Genomic DNA, 16,860 nt, shown 5'->3' on the forward strand with positions numbered 1-16,860 from the left:
TTTTTTAAATCAAAGTCTCTGTAAATATACATATTTAACATCAAGGCTGTCCCAGTAGTGACATGGGCTCTTGTGGCTGTAACTCCTAAACTGGACTGAAGAGGAGGAGTGGCTCCAACAGATTCCAGGAATAGCAACATCGTTTGAAAACCCTGTATGTATACATAATGTATATATAATCCATATATATTATTTCCGTAGCCATAAACAACATTTATTTATAAGTTATTCGTCTATGCATTTATTTGTTTATGGTGTAGCAGTACCTTTCGTGGAAATATTAGTTACAACATATGCTATTTTAGGCTGTTGTCACGCTGACCGGCTAATACACTTGTGGGAAGGGCTCCGTCTTTCCGCTGCTGCCAAGAGGCGCCAGCAGTCACCATTTGTTCCAACACCTATTAACGTGACCACGCGGAGCTGGTGATTTGGATTCGCTTAGAATTTAGCACAGTGTGTTAATATCTGATATATCCTTACATAGTTTGTATGGTAGGATAATTCACAAACATCCGGTCAACAAAGACAATATCAATAAGACAAAGTTGCGAAACGGGGCTTGCTGTACTGTCGAAGAAGAATGGAGGACAGCGAGGTGAAGACGGAGATTTCCGAACCGATGGAGTCTCAAAGCAACGAAGACAAAATCGATATGTCACTCGGTTTGTATTCTTATAAAGAGTGTGATGCCATGTTAAAGTATGCGGATAAGTCATATTAATTAAAAGTTCCAAGCCGTCACTTTCGCTTCCGTGTTGTATGCATGTGTGAAAGTTTAGTTGTGTAGCTACACGCAGCAGTCAGCTGTCAAATGGATTCAGTTGTTGAGCTAAAACCAGGCCGTGTCTATATCAAACGTACACGTCGCTTGCTGCTACGTTGCGGTTATTTTAACGTGGTATTAGTTACTGTTTTGACCGTTTTAAATCGTATGTTGAATAGCTAGCGTTAGAGTTTCTCGCTAATTATGAGACGGGTAATAAAACTGAAGCAGTTGTCCGTGCCTTATGGCGGACACCTGTCTTTTTTCATTCAATCAACTTGGAAGACATAGCTGTTGACGAGTTGTTTTGGCAAATATGAATTCAAGGCCTTACTTTTCTGTGAGTTTCTGACTGTTCAGGCAATACCCGAGGATTCGATTCAGTCTTGCCTAAGGTCGATGAGCTAAAAACTCGGTTCACTACTCCTGGGGTTTGCAATATGCTACCAACACCTCCAGGCCAGCCAACTTTTTTTTTTTTTCAGTGAGCATCTTCAAACTGGTATTACAAAAAACCTGCTTAACATGTTCTTTGAAACAGCTATGTCCAAACCCACAGGAAATGCTTAAGAAGCTAGGTATAAACAAAAGACTTATGAATAAAGCAGAGATGTAAGTTTTACAGAGTCTTTAGTGACATGAAATTTTAAGTCATGTTGCCAGTCTTATTTTCTGGGTAGTAGTAGGAAATTTTCTTCATTGTCATTTATTTATTATATGTAGACTAGTGTGGCTAGAACTAAACTCAGCCTGACAGTAACTACAGCCTAAGTTTTGTAGAGTGTTTTGAAATGGAACTTCATTCAAGAGCCCCTTCTCCCTCATAATACAATCTGATTCACTCAAAAGCTATACATATATACATTTTGTGTACTTCACTATAATTTTGCACCCTTCTCTGTCTTGTGTGTGTGTGCGTGTGTGTGTGTGTGTGTGTGTGTGTTTGTTTGGATGTGTGTGCACAAACAAATGAGGATAGGACTGCTGGTTGGAGTTCTGACCTGAGATTGTCTAGAGCAAAAAAATGAAAATAACACCATTTCTCCTAGCAGATTTGAGCAGGAAACTCAAGGTCTCTGGAAACTGCAGAAGCCCAGAATTAGAATGAGTCTTACTAAAGCAGTTCATTATTTCTTCTCTCCAGATGAGATAATCAAGCTGAACAAAAGAAAGCAGAAAGTGAACAGAGCAGTGAGCAGGGCAAGAAACAATCGAGTCACCAACAGGAATAATGTCCTGAAGAAGCTCAACCAGGTCCCACAGTCGTGGAGGGGCCTGAGACGTGGGACGCTGCAGTACCAGGGTAACAGCCCTCTGAGTTAACACTGTAGAAGCACGCTCGCATCCTGTGTGCGCCTCTGCTGGTCTAATCGTAAATCTGGCCATGTTTCCATTTCTCTGCAACTAAGTACCACGTCCATCTGTATCTACCCACACGTGTATGACCCCTGTAAATCTGTGTCTATATTCCCATGTATGCTCCTTGTAAATATCCTTCCAGCCATCTTCCTATTCAGTCCTGCTGATGTCCATGAACACAGGGTCATTAACTGGTTGGTTTGTATGGCAGGGCCGAGTAGGTCACGTGGGCTGAGCAGAGGCAGAGGACCCGGGAGGCGGGGCACACTGAGGGGGAGTGGCATGAGCCCTCTCAGCAGAGCTGCTGCAAGTGCACAGGTCAGTCTCATTTGTGACATCACACAATGAGAAATTCAACCTATGAAATTAGTCACACTTTGCATTATAAAATAGCTGCACAATATATGAAAGTATATAAACTTATGAAATAAAAGCACAAAATAACTGATGTTCTTTAAATTTTGAGTCAATGAAAAACAATGTTTTAGCATTTTTGTTTTCATTTTTTATTTTGATCATATGGTGTAATATTTCAAATGGAAACATTTTCGTGTGAAGTTGTAATGTAATTTCAAATAGAGAAATTCTAAATTGAAGCTCTAATGGTATTCTAATATAAATTCAAGTACGGAAATCCAAGTGTGAAGCCCAGTGATTTGGAGTAAGGGAAGGAGGCAGTGTAAACATGGTGGGATAGTTTCTGGTCCTCCTTCAGACTGAACATTCACTTGGGCAACCTGCAGTCTCATCCAGAGGTGGGTTCCGTGGCCGTGGAAGAGGAAGAGGAAGAGGAGGCTTAAGCAGGTAGACATTCATCCCTCCTTTGTTATGTACGACATATGCTGTACCAAGCCTCTCCAGATAGAAAGTTCAACAGAATTTGAAAAACCTGGGCTGCCTGTCTAACGTTCTAGTTGTAACTCTGAGAGACGATCCAGAAACTTGACAGTATCTGGCAGAATATAATAAATAGACATCCTGAATTTGGTAGAATGCTGAACAGGTGATGAAATATTTGCTTGTCTTGATGTAGGGGTGCTTTATCAGTGCGAGGTCAGAGAGGTAGAGGAGGCAGGCCCTTTTTATTAGACAGGGGGGTAAGTTGCTTCCCTTTTGAAACATTCACTTTGGTTACACAAATGTATATGTATACATATGCATATATACACACATTACATATATAGATATACATATAAAAACAATCACATTTTATATAAATGCATATAAATGTTTATTTTTTTCTGCAGTTTGCCACTTCGAGAGGGCATGAAAAGCTTGAAACGTATCAGAAAATAAGAAGGTAGGTTTATTTGGGCATGAATAGTACTGATCTATGAATCATCAAAAGAAGATTGATATAGTACACACACCTAGTGTATATCATCCTTGTCTAATGTATTGCACACACCCAGTACATATCATCAATGTCTGATGTAGTGCACACACACTGTGCATACATTCATGTCTGATGTATTGCACATACCAAGTGTATATCATCCTTGTCTTTCTCTCATTGTGAAGTCAAAGAATGGCAAGTTCTCCTGGAACCACACTGAGGGTGTCACTACCCAACACAACACTGGATTCTACAACTCAGTGAGTTAGAATCCACAATCCACAACAACAATTAGTTGTTGTTTTTATTTCCATTAAAACAGAAAGGAAACCAAAAGGAAAATGAACAAATAAATAAAACTAAGAAAAGTTTTAACAAAATAAGATGTTAAATAGTGCTCATTGTTGATTCTGAGAGTCGTTAAAGTTTCTTAAATCTTTTATAATTTCTCATAGTTTGTTGTGCAGTGATTGTTACATTAAGAATATAATATGTTACAGTATAACTTTTTGCAAACTGATGGTTCTTGACTTGAAAATTCTTAATGTAGTTTGTAGCTCTTAGACAAGTCCCTGAAAGTACAAGAACATTGTCTTGTATAATCTTGTATTAGACAGCCACAAGTTAATGTAATCTATGCATCCAGACAGGGACCTAATAAACCTGTAAGCGTTAGGTCCTCTGAAGCTTCATTTCACAAGACCACTGGGTATCTAACAGAGTCGTTCATTTTTTGTTACACAGTAAACCTAGCGCTAGGTCCTCTGTGCTGTATTTTCTGTTTTAACTAATGCTTGGGTTTCTCAGTGTGAAACACTGGCTGCTTCACACGAAAACACAGCCTCACAATATTTCTGTTTGTAACCATTTGTCCATGATGACCGGCTCTAAACCATGTGACCAGCTCTAGTTATGCATGTAAGGAAGACATGACACTTGCTATATAAAATCAATGGAGTTCAGTAGTCCTATAAAATCAGCAGTCACAGGATATGTAGGAGCATTCATGTAATGGTCAAATCTCCAGTAGCTAAAACATATTCCAAATCAGACTGATAAAGGTTGGGAGTCTGTTTTGATAAAGGTTGGGAATACTGTTTGATAAAGGCTAGGAATTCTGTGTGATAAAGGCTGGGAATACCTCTCTGGTGACTCTTTGCAGTCCTGAAACAGTTAGGTGAGCTGGAGGCCAGAAAAGTCTCTTTCTTGTGGTAAACTTATAAGTTTGAAGCAAACTGTACATGACATTGTTCAATCAAAGGCATTTTATGAAGTTACAACTCCCAATTTTGTTCTTGCTCCCAAAACATTCTTTAAATTATTTCCAAGCATACAACCTAAATGTCCCTAATTGATTTGTATGTTTTTTGGTGCTTGTCAGACAGCCCTGCCTTTTTCAATCTCATCATTTATCCCTCTCTGTTTGCCTGTTCTCTCGCTCTCTCTCTCGCTCTCTCTCTGTGTCTTTCTCAGGGGGAGGCCTGAGCGTGGTGGTGCAGTGCTGAGAGGCAGGTCAACTGAAGGTGGGGGCAGACCTACACCCAAAGGCATCCCTCTCCGCTTCAATTACAGAGGCACTACCAACCATGTGAGTGTATACCACCACCACCACCACCACCATTGAACCAGATGAAGTAGAGGAGCACCCCCCCCCCCCCAAAACCACAGACGCTTATACAATTTAAGTGAGTTGTAGTGCAACAGGTGGATGCACAAACAGCCCCAAATTCCTTTGTGTTTTTCTTCATTATTTGAAGACAATAGGCTGCTCTGCATCAGTGTTGCTGCGTGTATGGGGACAAAAAGCCACACGCATCCATAGTCTGAGGCTTGACCATGTAGTGTTTACCCTGACCTAGCACATCATAATGAGTGGCAGAAATTATGACATGCTGTTCACACTGGCGGACAATCATGATTTATATTCTTCCCACCTCCCTTATTTTCCAGACTGGAGTATCACTGAATGATCGTTTTACAAGCCTGAGGATCAGAGGGTGGGGACTGAAAGCAGAGAGGGGAAGGGGGAGGGGTCTTGGAAGAGGTCGAGGAAGAGGGGAGATTAGGGGAGGAGTAAGAGGCAGGCCAAAAGAAGGATTGCCAGTGAGGAGAGGAGAAAGAGGAAGAGCTAGAGGTAGAGGTAGAGGAAGTAGGGCAGCGGCATTAGGAGCAGGAAAATCAGGCCGAACTGTCCTTCTTCAGTGATGGGTTGCCATGTGTAATAAGTCAGTTGAATGTGGACATTTATAGTCGTCAACAAGCTATAAAGTTGACTGCCAATAACTCTCTATATGACTTTTAAATCAATTTGTGACCCCTTGACTTTTACAAAACACCCTTTTTATCTTGAATCATGTTGTAAAGCAATCCTTAATTATTATGAATTTTATGCTTTGGAATTCAGATTTTTAAAGTTGATATTTATACTTAGAATTGAATATTTTTGGAATTGCATGTTTCCAGTACACCACAAAATGCAATGAAGTGCCTTTAATATATTTTGTAAATACATTATTTGTTTACAAACTTTGCCTTTGTATATCACCAGTGAGACAGGTGTTTTGCAGTGTTGTGGGAATGTAAATATTAAATATTTTGATTTACATTCAAAAATAAACCCCTCATTAAAGTAAAAATTAAGCTTTTTGAAATAACCTGTTTTGAAAGAATGCTTCATTTTATATACCATTTATTTACTAAAACTTTGAATATAGTTGTTAGTAAACTAAGTTAGTCAATTAGGGGTAATAAAAGGAAAAATGAGATAAAGCCTTGAAGTAGTCATGTTAATTCAGATCTAAAATCAAGAAAAAGGTCAAACTTTGGTGGATTTCTCACAGGTTCTGTAACACACATGCTTGGAAAACAATAGGGAGTAACTTGAAAGAAGAAAATAAAATGGTATAGGACATATATATGACAACCTGAATAGACACGAACATACCTGGGGCCTCGTTTAAAAATCGTGCATGTCTCAAATGTGCGTATGAAACATCTCTGGCAGAAACCGGGATTTGTGAAGCCATCCTTAAACTCCGTTATGCCATATCAGTTGGCATAATAAAACTGACACGTCAGTACCTCAGATTTCTATACACAGTGAGTGGACAGGCTAACGTCAAAGCGCAATTTGCAGCAATTGGCCAGGTTCCCAAATGTAACGAGAAATTGACTGCACTCAAATTGCTTCAAGAGCACGTAGCCGGAATGAAGCTGCTTTCATTACACAAAAGTAATTTTGTTCTATAAAATATGTGATGCGACCATAACCAATGTGGTTGTTCAATGACCTGGTTCAATCCGTGACTTGTTTATTAATGAGAAGCAGCAGTGTAGGAGAAAAGAGCTGAAAATGGAGCTGCACGGGATGGATTGCTTTTTGGTAAGACCCACCGTTTTACAAGTTTAATTTATTGGCTTCAAATTTATTGTCTGTGCCTTAATCAAATAGCATCCTTAAACATTGCATCACTTCTGCAGAGGACAACGACTACCCGGTCAAGCTTTTCCTCCTTAGTCCATTCCATAACCCATGTAGCAGAAAGGAGAGACAATACAATAATGTGCACGCTGTGTGAACGAGTAGTCTTGTCCTCACAGTCTCTCTGTGTTTCACTTACGTTTTAATATTGTGTGAGGTACTGGTTCTTTCAACGATCTACTTATATTGCCTTTACCTTCAAGGAGTGTTTAGAAACCTGACGGATATTGGTGTTTCCGTAACATAAAGGTACCGCTGGGAGTTGAACCCAGAACTTCGCGTTTACTAGACAGGTGCTATGAAAAGCTAAGCCACGGCACCTTTGCTTGGAAGTTCCAGCAACACTATCAACAAAGATCAATTTCTGGGAGAACCCCATGCAGAACGTCACTGCAGAAAAATTCACATCCATGTCGGGCAATTGTCACAGCATCTACCAATAGCTGCAAATCACAGAAAAGGCAGTGACATATTGCCTTGGTCACGCTGCGCTACTCTGTCTGTTGGCTTAAAGGAGCATTCAAATCACTGGAATTAATCAAGACATTGATGTAATAGCGCAACAAATAAATTATTCACATTAGATCTGCACATACATAAAAACCTCACATTTATTTTGCAATTTCAATATATGCTGGCACATCACTGTCTTTGCTGACTTAATGAATTGGAGAAAGAGGAGTTACTTGTTTTTAGAAAAAAGAAAAATGCAATAAGACACCTATAGGAAAGTTTAACATTAAAAGTCTGAGATGACTTTGACCAACAAATTGGAAGTCAATGAATAGACTTGTCTGCAGGCAGTCTCTCTGTAATTGACTTAAGTTTGTTACATATCGCTAGGCACTGGTTCTTTCAACGATCTACTTATATTGCCTTTGCCTTCAAGGAGTGTTCAGAATATTGTATTTGACTTGCAATTTCAAAATATGCTGGCACGTCACTCTCTTTGCTAAATTAATGAATTAAGGAAAGAGGAGTTACTGGTCCTTACAGAAAACATGTAATGAGAGACCTATATGAAATTTTAAGATTAAAAGTCTGAGATGAATTTGACCAACAAATTGAAAAGAAAATGTTGGAAGCCTACGAGTAGACTTGTCTGCAGCAGTCTCTCTGTATTTGACTTACGTTTGTTACATATTGCTAGGCACTGGTTCTTTCACCGATCTAACTTATACTGCCTTTGCCTTCAAGGAGTGTTCAGAAATGAGATGAGATGACTTTGACCGATAAATTGGAAAGAAAAGGTTGGAAGTGAACGAGTAGTCTTGTCCGCAGACAGTCTCTCTGTATTTCACTTACGTTTTAATATTGTGTGAGGTACTGGTTCTTTCAACGATCTATTATGTTGCCTTTGCCTTCAAGAAGTGTTCAGAAACCTGACGGATATTGGTGTTTTCGTAACATAAAGGTACCGCTGGGAGTTGAACCCAGGACTTCCTGTTTACTAGACAGGCGCTATGACCAGCTAAGCCACGGCACCCTTGCTTAAAAATTCCAGCAACACTATCAACAAAGATCAATTTTTGGGAGAACCCCATGCAGAACATCACTGCAGAAAAATTCAGATCCATGTCAGGCAAATGTCACAGCATCTACCAATAGCCGCAAATCACAGAAAAGGCAGTGACATATTGCCTTGGTCACGCTGCGCTACTCAGTCCGTTGGCTCGAAGGAGCATTCAAACCATTGGAATTAATCAAGACATTGATGTAATAGCGCAACAAATAAATTATTCACATTAACTCTGCACATAGATAAAAACCTCACAATTATTTTGCAATTTCACAATATGCTGGCACGTCACTCTCTTTGATAAGTTAATGAATTAGGGAAAGAGGAGTTACTGGTCCTTACAGAAAACATGTAATGAGAGACCTATATGAAATTTTAAGATTAAAAGTCTGAGATGACTTTGACCAACAAATTGAAAAGAAAATGTTGGAAGCCTACGAGTAGACTTGTCTGCAGCAGTCTCTCTGTATTTCACTTACGTTTGTTACATATTGCTAGGCACTGGTTCTTTCACCGATCTAACTTATATTGCCTTTGCCTTCAAGGAGTGTTCAGAAATGAGATGAGATGACTGACCGATAAATTGGAAAGAAAAGGTTGGAAGTGAACGAGTAGTCTTGTCAGCAGACAGTCTCTCTGTATTTCACTTACGTTTTAATATTGTGTGAGGTACTGGTTCTTTCACCGATCTACTTATGTTGCCTTTGCCTTCAAGAAGTGTTCAGAAATGAGATGAGATGACTTTGACCAATAAATTGGAAAGAAAACCTTGGAAGTCAACGAGTAGTCTTGTCCGCAAACAGTCTCCCTGTATTTCACTTACGTTTTAATATTGTGTGAGGTACTGGTTCTTTCAACGATCTACTTATATTGCCTTTGCCTTCAAGGAATGTTCAGAAACCTGACGGATATTGGTGTTTTCGTAACATAAAGGTACCGCTGTGAGTTGAACCCAGAACTTCCTATTTACTAGACAGGCACTATGACCAGCTAAGCCATGGCACCCTTGCTTAAAAACTCCAGCAACACTATCAACAAAGATAAATTTTTGGGAGAACCCCATGCAGAACATCACTGCAGAAAAATTCAGATCCATGTCAGGCAAATGTCACAGCATCTACCAATAGCCGCAAATCACAGAAAAGGCAGTGACATATTGCCTTGGTCACGCTGCGCTACTCAGTCCGTTGGCTCGAAGGAGCATTCAAACCATTGGAATTAATCAAGACATTGATGTAATAGCGCAACAAATAAATTATTCACATTAACTCTGCACATAGATAAAAACCTCACAATTATTTTGCAATTTCACAATATGCTGGCACGTCACTCTCTTTGCTAAGTTAATGAATTAGGGAAAGAGGAGTTACTGGTCCTTACAGAAAACATGTAATGAGAGACCTATATGAAATTTTAAGATTAAAAGTCTGAGATGACTTTGACCAACAAATTGAAAAGAAAATGTTGGAAGCCTACGAGTAGACTTGTCTGCAGCAGTCTCTCTGTATTTCACTTACGTTTGTTACATATTGCTAGGCACTGGTTCTTTCACCGATCTAACTTATATTGCCTTTGCCTTCAAGGAGTGTTCAGAAATGAGATAAGATGACTTTGACCAATAAATTGGAAAGAAAACCTTGGAAGTCAACGAGTAGTCTTGTCCGCAAACAGTCTCCCTGTATTTCACTTACGTTTTAATATTGTGTGAGGTACTGGTTCTTTCAACGATCTACTTATATTGCCTTTGCCTTCAAGGAGTGTTCAGAAATGAGATGAGATGACTTTGACCAATAAATTGGAAAGAAAACCTTGGAAGTGAACAAGTAGTCTTGTCGGCAAACAGTCTCCCTGTATTTCACTTAAGTTTTAATATTGTGTGAGGTACTGGTTCTTTCAACGATCTACTTATATTACCTTTGCCTTCAAGGAGTGTTCAGAAACCTGACGGATATTGGTGTTTTCGTAACATAAAGGTACCGCTGGGAGTTGAACCCAGGATTTCCTGTTTACTAGCCAGGCGCTATGACCAGCTAAGCCACGCTACCCTTGCTTAAAAATTCCAGCAACACTATCAACAAAGATCAATTTTTGGGAGAACCCCATGCAGAACATCACTGCAGAAAAATTCAGATGCATGTCAGGCAAATGTCACAGCATCTACCAATAGCCGCAAATCACAGAAAAGGCAGTGACATATTGCCTTGGTCACGCTGCGTTACTCAGTCCGTTGGCTTGAAGGAGCATTCAAACCATTGGAATTAATCAAGATATTGATGTAATAGCGCAACAAATAAATTATTCACATTAGATCTGCACATACATAAAAACCTCACAATTATTTTGCAATTTCACAATATGCTGGCACGTCACTCTCTTTGCTAAGTTAATGAATTAGGGAAAGAGGAGTTACTGGTCCTTACAGAAAACATGTAATGAGAGACCTATATGAAATTTTAAGATTAAAAGTCTGAGATGACTTTGACCAACAAATTGAAAAGAAAATGTTGGAAGCCTACGAGTAGACTTGTCTGCAGCAGTCTCTCTGTATTTCACTTACGTTTGTTACATATTGCTAGGCACTGGTTCTTTCACCGATCTAACTTATATTGCCTTTGCCTTCAAGGAGTGTTCAGAAATGAGATGAGATGACTTTGACCGATAAATTGGAAAGAAAAGGTTGGAAGTGAACGAGTAGTCTTGTCTGCAGACAGTCTCTCTGTATTTCACTTACGTTTTAATATTGTGTGAGGTACTGGTTCTTTCACCGATCTACTTATGTTGCCTTTGCCTTCAAGGAATGTTCAGAAACCTGACGGATATTGGTGTTTTCGTAACATAAAGGTACCGCTGTGAGTTGAACCCAGAACTTCCTATTTACTAGACAGGCACTATGACCAGCTAAGCCACGGCACCCTTGCTTAAAAACTCCAGCAACACTATCAACAAAGATAAATTTTTGGGAGAACCCCATGCAGAACATCACTGCAGAAAAATTCAGATCCATGTCAGGCAAATGTCACAGCATCTACCAATAGCCGCAAATCACAGAAAAGGCAGTGACATATTGCCTTGGTCACGCTGCGCTACTCAGTCCGTTGGCTCGAAGGAGCATTCAAACCATTGGAATTAATCAAGACATTGATGTAATAGCGCAACAAATAAATTATTCACATTAACTCTGCACATAGATAAAAACCTCACAATTATTTTGCAATTTCACAATATGCTGGCACGTCACTCTCTTTGCTAAGTTAATGAATTAGGGAAAGAGGAGTTACTGGTCCTTACAGAAAACATGTAATGAGAGACCTATATGAAATTTTAAGATTAAAAGTCTGAGATGACTTTGACCAACAAATTGAAAAGAAAATGTTGGAAGCCTACGAGTAGACTTGTCTGCAGCAGTCTCTCTGTATTTCACTTACGTTTGTTACATATTGCTAGGCACTGGTTCTTTCACCGATCTAACTTATATTGCCTTTGCCTTCAAGGAGTGTTCAGAAATGAGATGAGATGACTTTGACCAATAAATTGGAAAGAAAACCGTGGAAGTCAACGAGTAGTCTTGTCCGCAAACAGTCTCCCTGTATTTCACTTACGTTTTAATATTGTGTGAGGTACTGGTTCTTTCAACGATCTACTTATATTGCCTTTGCCTTCAAGGAGTGTTCAGAAATGAGATGAGATGACTTTGACCAATAAATTGGAAAGAAAACCTTGGAAGTGAACAAGTAGTCTTGTCGGCAAACAGTCTCCCTGTATTTCACTTAAGTTTTAATATTGCGTGAGGTACTGGTTCTTTCAACGATCTACTTATATTACCTTTGCCTTCAAGGAGTGTTCAGAAACCTGACGGATATTGGTGTTTTCGTAACATAAAGGTACCGCTGGGAGTTGAACCCAGGATTTCCTGTTTACTAGCCAGGCGCTATGACCAGCTAAGCCACGCTACCCTTGCTTAAAAATTCCAGCAACACTATCAACAAAGATCAATTTTTGGGAGAACCCCATGCAGAACATCACTGCAGAAAAATTCAGATGCATGTCAGGCAAATGTCACAGCATCTACCAATAGCCGCAAATCACAGAAAAGGCAGTGACATATTGCCTTGGTCACGCTGCGTTACTCAGTCCGTTGGCTTGAAGGAGCATTCAAACCATTGGAATTAATCAAGACATTGATGTAATAGCGCAACAAATAAATTATTCACATTAGATCTGCACATACATAAAAACCTCACAATTATTTTGCAATTTCACAATATGCTGGCACGTCACTCTCTTTGCTAAGTTAATGAATTAGGGAAAGAGGAGTTACTGGTCCTTACAGAAAACATGTAATGAGAGACCTATATGAAATTTTAAGATTAAAAGTCTGAGATGACTTTGACCAACAAATTGAAAAGAAAATGTTGGAAGCCTACGAGTAGACTTGTCTGCAGCAGTCTCTCTGTATTTCACTTACGTTTGTTACATATTGCTAGGCACTGGTTCTTTCACCGATCTAACTTATATTGCCTTTGCCTTCAAGGAGTGTTCAGAAATGAGATGAGATGACTTTGACCGATAAATTGGAAAGAAAAGGTTGGAAGTGAACGAGTAGTCTTGTCTGCAGACAGTCTCTCTGTATTTCACTTACGTTTTAATATTGTGTGAGGTACTGGTTCTTTCAACGATCTACTTATGTTGCCTTTGCCTTCAAGGAGTGTTCAGAAATGAGATGAGATGACTTTGACCAATAAATTGGAAAGAAAACCTTGGAAGTCAACGAGTAGTCTTGCCTGCAAACAGTCTCCCTGTATTTCACTTACCTTTTAATATTGTGTGAGGTACTGGTTCTTTCAACGATCTAGTTATATTGCCTTTGCCTTCAAGGAGTGTTCAGAAACCTGACGGATATTGGTGTTTTCGTAACATAAAGGTACCGCTGGGAGTTGAACCCAGGACTTCCTGTTTACTAGACAGGCACTATGACCTGCTAAGCCACGGCACCCTTGCTTAAAAGCTCCAGCAACACTATCAACAAAGATCAATTTTTGGGAGAACCCCATGCAGAACATCACTGCAGAAAAATTCAGATGCATGTCAGGCAAATGTCACAGCATCTACCAATAGCCGCAAATCACAGAAAAAGCAGTGACATATTGCCTTGGTCAGGCTGCGCTACTCAGTCCGTTGGCTTGAAGGAGCATTCAAACCATTGGAATTAATCAAGACATTGATGTAATAGCGCAACAAATAAATAAATTATTCACATTAACTCTGCACATAGATAAAAACCTCACAATTATTTTGCAATTTCACAATATGCTGGCACGTCACTCTCTTTGATAAGTTAATGAATTAGGGAAAGAGGAGTTACTGGTCCTTACAGAAAACATGTAATGAGAGACCTATATGAAATTTTAAGATTAAAAGTCTGAGATGACTTTGACCAACAAATTGAAAAGAAAATGTTGGAAGCCTACGAGTAGACTTGTCTGCAGCAGTCTCTCTGTATTTCACTTACGTTTGTTACATATTGCTAGGCACTGGTTCTTTCACCGATCTAACTTATATTGCCTTTGCCTTCAAGGAGTGTTCAGAAATGAGATGAGATGACTGACCGATAAATTGGAAAGAAAAGGTTGGAAGTGAACGAGTAGTCTTGTCAGCAGACAGTCTCTCTGTATTTCACTTACGTTTTAATATTGTGTGAGGTACTGGTTCTTTCACCGATCTACTTATGTTGCCTTTGCCTTCAAGAAGTGTTCAGAAATGAGATGAGATGACTTTGACCAATAAATTGGAAAGAAAACCTTGGAAGTCAACGAGTAGTCTTGTCCGCAAACAGTCTCCCTGTATTTCACTTACGTTTTAATATTGTGTGAGGTACTGGTTCTTTCAACGATCTACTTATATTGCCTTTGCCTTCAAGGAATGTTCAGAAACCTGACGGATATTGGTGTTTTCGTAACATAAAGGTACCGCTGTGAGTTGAACCCAGAACTTCCTATTTACTAGACAGGCACTATGACCAGCTAAGCCATGGCACCCTTGCTTAAAAACTCCAGCAACACTATCAACAAAGATAAATTTTTGGGAGAACCCCATGCAGAACATCACTGCAGAAAAATTCAGATCCATGTCAGGCAAATGTCACAGCATCTACCAATAGCCGCAAATCACAGAAAAGGCAGTGACATATTGCCTTGGTCACGCTGCGCTACTCAGTCCGTTGGCTCGAAGGAGCATTCAAACCATTGGAATTAATCAAGACATTGATGTAATAGCGCAACAAATAAATTATTCACATTAACTCTGCACATAGATAAAAACCTCACAATTATTTTGCAATTTCACAATATGCTGGCACGTCACTCTCTTTGCTAAGTTAATGAATTAGGGAAAGAGGAGTTACTGGTCCTTACAGAAAACATGTAATGAGAGACCTATATGAAATTTTAAGATTAAAAGTCTGAGATGACTTTGACCAACAAATTGAAAAGAAAATGTTGGAAGCCTACGAGTAGACTTGTCTGCAGCAGTCTCTCTGTATTTCACTTACGTTTGTTACATATTGCTAGGCACTGGTTCTTTCACCGATCTAACTTATATTGCCTTTGCCTTCAAGGAGTGTTCAGAAATGAGATAAGATGACTTTGACCAATAAATTGGAAAGAAAACCTTGGAAGTCAACGAGTAGTCTTGTCCGCAAACAGTCTCCCTGTATTTCACTTACGTTTTAATATTGTGTGAGGTACTGGTTCTTTCAACGATCTACTTATATTGCCTTTGCCTTCAAGGAGTGTTCAGAAATGAGATGAGATGACTTTGACCAATAAATTGGAAAGAAAACCTTGGAAGTGAACAAGTAGTCTTGTCGGCAAACAGTCTCCCTGTATTTCACTTAAGTTTTAATATTGTGTGAGGTACTGGTTCTTTCAACGATCTACTTATATTACCTTTGCCTTCAAGGAGTGTTCAGAAACCTGACGGATATTGGTGTTTTCGTAACATAAAGGTACCGCTGGGAGTTGAACCCAGGATTTCCTGTTTACTAGCCAGGCGCTATGACCAGCTAAGCCACGCTACCCTTGCTTAAAAATTCCAGCAACACTATCAACAAAGATCAATTTTTGGGAGAACCCCATGCAGAACATCACTGCAGAAAAATTCAGATGCATGTCAGGCAAATGTCACAGCATCTACCAATAGCCGCAAATCACAGAAAAGGCAGTGACATATTGCCTTGGTCACGCTGCGTTACTCAGTCCGTTGGCTTGAAGGAGCATTCAAACCATTGGAATTAATCAAGATATTGATGTAATAGCGCAACAAATAAATTATTCACATTAGATCTGCACATACATAAAAACCTCACAATTATTTTGCAATTTCACAATATGCTGGCACGTCACTCTCTTTGCTAAGTTAATGAATTAGGGAAAGAGGAGTTACTGGTCCTTACAGAAAACATGTAATGAGAGACCTATATGAAATTTTAAGATTAAAAGTCTGAGATGACTTTGACCAACAAATTGAAAAGAAAATGTTGGAAGCCTACGAGTAGACTTGTCTGCAGCAGTCTCTCTGTATTTCACTTACGTTTGTTACATATTGCTAGGCACTGGTTCTTTCACCGATCTAACTTATATTGCCTTTGCCTTCAAGGAGTGTTCAGAAATGAGATGAGATGACTTTGACCGATAAATTGGAAAGAAAAGGTTGGAAGTGAACGAGTAGTCTTGTCTGCAGACAGTCTCTCTGTATTTCACTTACGTTTTAATATTGTGTGAGGTACTGGTTCTTTCACCGATCTACTTATGTTGCCTTTGCCTTCAAGGAATGTTCAGAAACCTGACGGATATTGGTGTTTTCGTAACATAAAGGTACCGCTGTGAGTTGAACCCAGAACTTCCTATTTACTAGACAGGCACTATGACCAGCTAAGCCACGGCACCCTTGCTTAAAAACTCCAGCAACACTATCAACAAAGATAAATTTTTGGGAGAACCCCATGCAGAACATCACTGCAGAAAAATTCAGATCCATGTCAGGCAAATGTCACAGCATCTACCAATAGCCGCAAATCACAGAAAAGGCAGTGACATATTGCCTTGGTCACGCTGCGCTACTCAGTCCGTTGGCTCGAAGGAGCATTCAAACCATTGGAATTAATCAAGACATTGATGTAATAGCGCAACAAATAAATTATTCACATTAACTCTGCACATAGATAAAAACCTCACAATTATTTTGCAATTTCACAATATGCTGGCACGTCACTCTCTTTGCTAAGTTAATGAATTAGGGAAAGAGGAGTTACTGGTCCTTACAGAAAACATGTAATGAGAGACCTATATGAAATTTTAAGATTAAAAGTCTGAGATGACTTTGACCAACAAATTGAAAAGAAA

At 39.3% G+C, this 16,860-nt stretch overlaps 1 protein-coding gene and 7 non-coding genes across 8 annotated transcripts; 1 reads left to right on the forward strand and 7 right to left on the reverse strand.

The window, feature by feature from the left end:
- The first annotated feature begins 348 nt into the window (after positions 1 to 348).
- On the forward strand, positions 349 to 6,115 carry si:dkey-17o15.2 (uncharacterized). Its single transcript, XM_027030053.3, has 9 exons — positions 349 to 665; positions 1,911 to 2,069; positions 2,337 to 2,443; positions 2,841 to 2,929; positions 3,159 to 3,222; positions 3,373 to 3,425; positions 3,647 to 3,721; positions 4,935 to 5,049; positions 5,412 to 6,115. Exons 1-9 carry the CDS (start codon positions 584 to 586, stop codon positions 5,664 to 5,666), a joined length of 999 nt encoding a protein of 332 aa, XP_026885854.2. The 5' UTR covers positions 349 to 583; the 3' UTR covers positions 5,667 to 6,115.
- A 2,239-nt stretch (positions 6,116 to 8,354) lies between these two features.
- trnat-agu (transfer RNA threonine (anticodon AGU)) lies at positions 8,355 to 8,428 on the reverse strand. Its single transcript has one exon. It is a non-coding gene; the product is annotated as a tRNA-Thr (tRNA).
- A 2,004-nt stretch (positions 8,429 to 10,432) lies between these two features.
- On the reverse strand, positions 10,433 to 10,506 carry trnat-agu (transfer RNA threonine (anticodon AGU)). The gene has a single exon. It is a non-coding gene; the product is annotated as a tRNA-Thr (tRNA).
- A 794-nt stretch (positions 10,507 to 11,300) lies between these two features.
- trnat-agu (transfer RNA threonine (anticodon AGU)) lies at positions 11,301 to 11,374 on the reverse strand. Its single transcript has one exon. It is a non-coding gene; the product is annotated as a tRNA-Thr (tRNA).
- A 966-nt stretch (positions 11,375 to 12,340) lies between these two features.
- On the reverse strand, positions 12,341 to 12,414 carry trnat-agu (transfer RNA threonine (anticodon AGU)). Its single transcript has one exon. It is a non-coding gene; the product is annotated as a tRNA-Thr (tRNA).
- Positions 12,415 to 13,380: 966 nt separating this feature from the next.
- trnat-agu (transfer RNA threonine (anticodon AGU)) lies at positions 13,381 to 13,454 on the reverse strand. The gene has a single exon. It is a non-coding gene; the product is annotated as a tRNA-Thr (tRNA).
- Positions 13,455 to 15,462: 2,008 nt separating this feature from the next.
- On the reverse strand, positions 15,463 to 15,536 carry trnat-agu (transfer RNA threonine (anticodon AGU)). Its single transcript has one exon. It is a non-coding gene; the product is annotated as a tRNA-Thr (tRNA).
- A 794-nt stretch (positions 15,537 to 16,330) lies between these two features.
- trnat-agu (transfer RNA threonine (anticodon AGU)) lies at positions 16,331 to 16,404 on the reverse strand. The gene has a single exon. It is a non-coding gene; the product is annotated as a tRNA-Thr (tRNA).
- Positions 16,405 to 16,860: the final 456 nt, after the last annotated feature.

This window comes from Electrophorus electricus, chromosome 8 (assembly GCF_041902795.1).
Source record: "Electrophorus electricus isolate QZ-2024a chromosome 8, ASM4190279v1, whole genome shotgun sequence".
NCBI lineage: Eukaryota > Metazoa > Chordata > Actinopteri > Gymnotiformes > Gymnotidae > Electrophorus > Electrophorus electricus.

Excerpts from the sequence above, each read along its gene's own strand:
- si:dkey-17o15.2 (XM_027030053.3), top strand. The coding sequence starts at position 584 with ATGGAGGACAGCGAGGTGAAGACGGAGATTTCCGAACCGATGGAGTCT. Across the intron at positions 2,444-2,840 it reads GAGCTGCTGCAAGTGCACAG|ACTGAACATTCACTTGGGCA; the intron begins GTCAGTCTCATT and ends GTCCTCCTTCAG. Across the intron at positions 3,426-3,646 it reads ACGTATCAGAAAATAAGAAG|TCAAAGAATGGCAAGTTCTC; the intron begins GTAGGTTTATTT and ends CTCATTGTGAAG.